The sequence below is a fragment of the Bactrocera tryoni genome, chromosome 5 (genome assembly GCF_016617805.1).
Source record: "Bactrocera tryoni isolate S06 chromosome 5, CSIRO_BtryS06_freeze2, whole genome shotgun sequence".
In the NCBI taxonomy this organism is placed as follows: domain Eukaryota; kingdom Metazoa; phylum Arthropoda; class Insecta; order Diptera; family Tephritidae; genus Bactrocera; species Bactrocera tryoni.
The window spans coordinates 26,804,082-26,810,783 of NC_052503.1; the positions used below are offsets into that span (position 1 = coordinate 26,804,082).

Below are 6,702 nucleotides of genomic sequence, written 5' to 3' on the forward strand. Positions count from 1 at the left end.
CTGAAATTCTAAATCAAAAATTTCTATGCATCTTTATCATCATCATCAAAGATCATGATCATGATCATCATCATCATCGTTCTGGCCATTAATAAGTGAATATTAACCGTTAAATATGAAATTTGTTTTTCTTTCTTTATTTGATTTTTTTATAGAATTTCTCTCCATCATTACAGTATATTAGTCCAACTTATCCATATTATGCACAACCAACAATTATTCCAACAATGCCAATGACAGATTCCGAACAGGCTAGCACAGCTGCATCACCCGATGAGGCATATACACAGTATCCACATCCAGCCGCTCCCAAATAGGTCATCGCGAGGTGAGTGCGTGTGACTTACAAACCAAACAAAAACTAAAAAAAATTTCGAGAAAATTTTTAAAAGTGCCTAAAATTAAACAAAAAATTTAACTTTTTATTATTACTTAATTTTTTTTATTATCGTTTTCTTTTTGCAAATAGTTTTATAGTTAAAATTAATTACTATTAAATTAATTAAAGCGCGTGTTTAACGAATACTTTGCACTCAGTAGTGAAAGTACATTATTTTTCAATTTCAATTTTAGTTTTTTTTTTTAATTTTTAATTTTTTTCTTAACAATTTGCATTGCTGGCGTTACTTAGTTAGCTTGTTGCGTGAGACGAAAAATCAGCAATTTTAATTGGCCACAAACAAACTGTATAGTGTGTTGTGATTTGTTGCATGTCAGCTAGCTGATAGCGTACTTTACCTTCCCATTTCCTGTTGACTTGTCATCCTAACCTATTGCTGAATTATTTTTTTGCATATAATATTGAAAAAAATCATAAGCTCTACAAGAGATACATGTGTATATCGTATATATACGAGGGTAACGCCTTAATGACTTAGCCTCACCACTCTTTAGGTCCACTCACGCTAGAGAAATTTACTATCGTGACGGCTGATATCAAAAAATATCCGTGTGGCTTTCGGAACCATCGACTTAATCTAAATCCACATCAAAGTTCAAAAAACAGTCTTAACAGCAAACCACAACCGTCGAACCTGTTTCGACGACGGGAAGGACTGTTCTATCGGTACGAAGAAGGTGTTCGTCGTTTTGTATGATTCGTGATTTACTTCGACTACCTTGAGATGGGCGAAATGGTTACAGAAAGCCCGTTAAAGAAATTAAGAAGTACGTTTTTTTGGCGGCAGCTGTCAATTTCGGCCGCCGTAATACATCAGCAGCCAAGGATTAGTCGAAAAAGTACATTTCACCCGGCAAACCGACTTGGAAGAAGGCGGATGGACGGGCTGTTTTATCAGCCGGAAAGGGAATGGACACAGTTTTTTGGGACTCACAAAGTATTATTCTAGATCGACTACCCGGAAAAGGGTCACAGAAAAAATGGTATAATTTCAAAAAGAAACAATTTTTTTACCACGACAACGCACGGGCCCCCACCGGTGTCGCCACGACAAGATTGATCGAACTAGGCTGCGAACTGCTGCCGCGTTCACCGTATTCTCTAGTTTAGTATGATATTTCAAAATGTTTCAAATATTAGAATCGGTCGCTGTGCAGAAATTTGAACGAATGAAGAGGCTGCACAGGAAGGCCTGCTTTGCAGACTCGCTGAAGTGAGTTTTTCGGCCGGATTAAATAACTTGGAGAATTACTGGAACAACTTTATCGAGCTAAAAGCGGACTGTGTTAAAAAATAAATCACTATTTTATTAAAATTTTCGTTTGTATTTTTGTAGGATATGTAATTATTGGGCTACCCTCGTATATATACACACACACATATATTTATGACGTTTTTAGTACAATATTTAACGAATTATATTTTTGTTTTTTATTTCTTCATTTCAACTTTCATATTGTTTAATTTTCATAAAATGTTTCTGCCAACGTTAATCCAAAGCCCAGCTTTATTAAAATATCCATGCTCACACACACCCACACATACATTATTGCTTTGCGTTATTTCACGAACACGCATCGCGCTAATTTTGGTTTAATTAATTTCTGACACATATTCTCAGCGATTTTTCATTATTATTACTATTATTATTTTATTTCAAAGGCATATTTGCCTCACATTATGAATATGGTCCTTGTTCTCACCTGCCTTCCAAAGCATACAGTACCATCAAAACTGCATACACACACACTCATACGCGTTATTTCCTCGCCACATATTCATTTTTTTTTTGTCGTTTACTCTTTATCATATGCTCTTTGTCGTCATCTATTTTTTTCTATGCGCTGTGCTGTGCTTATTTGCTGCCTGCCGCCTGTTTGTGCTTGCCTACTTTGCTTGTCTGTTTGTGCTTATCTGCTCAGAAATATTGTGCATAGCTTCATACTTCACATACATACATATATTACATACACACGCATACGAGTACATGCATTCACATGCCCTCAATCATCAACTGAGCACTCAGTTTTCTATTCATATACCATATCATATTTTATTCGTCTACGCCACTGATTCATTTCGAGCATTCCATCACCTGCCTGAGCTCAGTTTGTAAAGATCGCATCGTCATTGGTATTTTTTTTGCTGTTGTTGTTTTTTTTTGCTTTGCTTGTTAGTTAAGTTCTATGGAGGTTATGTTGCACGGTAGCGTTTGACGGTCATTACTATCATAATGCATATTATCCTGCGTGTCCTTCACACCTTTTCGGCACATCACCATTACGTTGGCATCACACCTAACAACGATAACGACGGTTACCAGTGCGTCCTTGATGGCATGAGCGTTCATCTCGTTTGCCGTTTCATATATAAATATGAGTTTATGTAGTCCATATTAGTGCTTTATTAGACTTATGTATGTATGTCTACATACTTTGTATATGAGTATATGTCTTGACGCACGTCTTGTGCGTAATACGTGGTTTAAGCCATCATTATTTTAGTGCTATATATAGTATGTATGTATATATTAATTTTTGTTTTAATTTTCTGCAAACTCTTCATTATAGAAGCATTCACCTATGTACCTTACTAAAAGATTTTTCAGCAGTATGAGTAGTTACGGTAATGAGATTAGAGCAATCTAGAGTTTCCCAGAGAATCTTTTCGAGGAGTAATGAAAATTTTCATCAAACTTCCGCGGATAAAATATACTAAATTTTGAAGGTTTTGACGTTTTTGTATTTACATTCTGCATCTTTTTTTGTTCAACAACCGAAAAATTTCTAGGTTTTGAACTACTTTAGAAGATGAGAGGTTATGTTAAGTTTGTGCCTGTTATTTGCTCAAAGCAATTGGTTTTAACGAAGAACTCATATTGAATATTTCGAAAATACTTAAGTGGACGAGGGCTAAAAAAAATATTTTAGTAACCGTTTGTTTAAAGGAAATACCTTATTATGTCCTATATGGGAGTTGGGGCAACATCCACCCGATTTTTTCAATTAACCATTATCATGGCACTTACTAAAAAAATATTCCCTGGGTTTCATAAGGGCACTTCACAAACAATTATCAATCAAATGAAATAAAGCCAGCCAGATGTTCGAAAATCCTGTTTATATAGGGGCTAGATAAAGTTTTCGCTCAATTTTAACTATTTTAGTCACAAAGACACACTGTTAGGAGTGAAGCACGCTCTCTTATTTTCATTGGGATAGTTCACATATTGACCGATATTTCCAGTATAAAGTCACCTGGAAGTTCAAAAATCTTTATATTAGATATATGCGGGCTGAGGGCAGTATTGACCCGATTCAACCCATTTTTGATACACAGAGATGATACACAGAGTTACTATTGCATATCCTATCCGATCCCTTGACTGACATTTTCGGCCAAAATTCATCTATAGATACTGGGGTTCACATACATAGTCACCCGGATTTCTTCTCGGCATCCTGATCATTTATATATACAAGTATATAACCCTATATCTATCTCGTTTAGTTTTAGGTGATACGTGCAACCGTTAGGTGAACAAAACTATCATACTCTGTAGCAACATGTAGTTGCAAGAGTATAAAAATAAACGATAATAAGTGTAAAGCAGATTTTACAGCATTGAGGACAGCGGTTATATCACCTTAATCAGGGTGGACAGCAACGCGAAAAAAATTGGTCAAATTACTCATACGCCTAGGAAGTTACCAATGTTACTTATACGCCAAGGTGGCTACTTTAAAGCAACGGCATTATACACAAAACAATGATTTCTCACTAAGATAAAACATTGTTGTAATTTTTTTATAGTTTTGCTAATAATAATTTTTTAAAAAATTTAGCAAAAATTATATCAACTCAAAAATTAGGAAACTTAGTTCTATTATATTTAAATTGGTAAAATTAGTTTTAGATAGATACTGGCAACTGTGGGGTAAATATCGCGCAGTGAAAAATAATACTTTAAAATTCTCTGATTAAAAAATAGTTTATATTTGCTTTTTGTTGATAATGTTTAACTATTTGGCTGTAAGAAATGCAGAATGTTGTTGTGAAATTTGTTAAAATATTTATGCATATGTATGTACATATGTATATAAATCAAGCAAACTTTTCTCTTTCCCTTTGGCTTTGCAAATTTTTGAATATGCAAACAATTTTTTTCTCTTAATTTTTTTTTTTTTTAAATTAAAAATAACTTAACGGTATTTAATTTCACAATTTTCCACTTGCAGATGTAATATTATGATGCCGCGATTGACACTCTAATGGGAGTTGGAAGTGGAATCGGATAAACGCGAACAACAACAACAACAACAACATAATAATATGCAACAGTAGTATAGACGATAATAATAACAACAACAATAACAAATATAAGCCACAAGTGGAAGGACAAAACGAATGAATACAAAACAATACAAATATTGCAACAACTTAAACAACAACCACAACAACTGTAACTGCAACAAGGAAATCGGCGACAACCAACAACAATAAAAACAAATAGAATATAAACCAAATAATAAAATAAAAATGCAAATATATAGCGAACTACGGGTTGCCACTACGAAAACAAGTGAAAGCAAATGATTTACAAATATTTAAAGCAGTTTTCTGCAACAACAAAGCAAATGTAAGAGAAGGCAACCAAAACAACTTGAAAATGTAACAAATGAAGTAAACAAAGGATTAAAATAATATTTTATATTTGTTTGCGAGAATAATGAATGCAAGTATGGCAACATTTTAAAACAAAGTTGAATAATTAAAATGAAGAGAAATGTAAAGACTAAGTTAAACATACACATACATATATACTTATAGAAATTGGAAAAAAACGCTGCAAACAAGAAGCGAAGCAAAGCGAAGGGAAAAATTGCTAAAAGCGTTACATACATACATATGTACATTTGTAATTTGTTATAAGAAACGCTAATAGAAATGAAAGTGAAAAAAATCAGAGCGACATTTGTAATGAACAAGCTTATAACTAGCAACAAAAACAAAGGCTTGAAGCAGCGGGTGCATAATAATAACAATTAATAGCTTAATAAAGTAATAAACTATACACAAAATGGCGGCACACGAACCAGCAGTGGCTAGTAGACGAGACGAGACGAGAATCTTATGAGCAGGCAATATGATTGTATTTTTGAATATTTAAATAAACGAAGAAGAAGCGTTAGTCAAACACACTGTGCTGGCCGGTGGAAATTAACTAAAATAAAATAATAATAAATGAAATTGAAACATAAAAGAAATAAGATAAACGAAAAAATGGAAAAGTAAAAGAAATATGATTGAAAACCCGCTAAAAACATGCAAGGAATTTTGAATGTATTTATGTAATAGAGTACATTAAAGTATTTACATTTTGAATGAGCTAATGAAACGACGATGAATTGAGTGCATAAGTAGCAGACAAGGCATATGTAAAAGTAGAAAAAGTTGATAAGCTAACGGCGTAGTGGGGGTTTGGTGAAACCAATTTATTTATTTAATACTTAAAGTAGAAAACAAAAATGACCGTATGAGAGAAGTAACAAAGAAGATGTTGAAATGAAAGCAAAGCATACGTTGAGATGTTGTTGTAAAAGAAGAGGAAGTAGCTGAGAAAGCAAAGTTTACTGGAAATTTTACACATGATTGTTGAATTTCTTTGAGTTTTTCATTTTATAAATGACATTTAACCGTTATATTTTTATTTGTTACTTTTTGAAGAAGAAAATTTAAACACATATACATACATAATAGTTTGTAATGAAACTGCGAAATGCAGCAGCAAAGCGACGAGTATTTACATAAATAAGTGGCAATGCGGACCTAAAAAGTTCCAAATTGTCGGACAAGCAAGCGTAAAGAATGCAAGCCACACTAATACATAAATACTAATACATAAAAAACAAAGATACATTGTACTTTCCGTCTCCAACTGCATAAATACACATACACACACACGTGAACACATTTAATGTGTATGAAAATTTGTTAAATACATTTGTATGAAATGATTTCTTTTGCAAGACAAAAACATGAATACAAAAAAAAAAATAAAAAACATAAGAAACATTATATAAATGAATAAGTTGAAAAGATGATGAGACCAGCGGTTGATGATGGAGAATTGTTGAAGCGAAGGCAAACAGCATATTGGCAAATACAATTGTTTGCAACATTTGCAGGCGTTGCGTTACGTACATCATGTTACTTTACGTTAACGCTCGTCACGTTACGTTACGTAAGTGTATACAGAAAGCAAATGCAGAGAACGCGTTAGCGCAAGCGCGGTCAGGTCT

At 33.3% G+C, this 6,702-nt stretch overlaps 1 protein-coding gene across 8 annotated transcripts in view; it reads left to right on the top strand.

Moving 5' to 3' along the window:
- Positions 1 to 6,457, top strand: part of LOC120777162 (protein alan shepard) — a 153,186-nt gene extending 146,729 nt beyond the window's left edge. For 5 of the 8 annotated variants that reach the window (XM_040108304.1, XM_040108308.1, XM_040108305.1 and 2 more), the window contains 2 exons: positions 156 to 328; positions 4,639 to 6,457. In XM_040108304.1, the coding sequence (XP_039964238.1) occupies positions 156 to 317 (162 nt within the window). In that variant the 3' untranslated portion in view covers positions 318 to 328; positions 4,639 to 6,457. The remainder of the gene's footprint in view (positions 1 to 155; positions 329 to 4,638) is intronic. The other 3 variants (XM_040108306.1, XM_040108312.1, XM_040108311.1) reach the window with 2 other exon arrangements.
- The last annotated feature ends 245 nt before the right edge of the window (positions 6,458 to 6,702 follow it).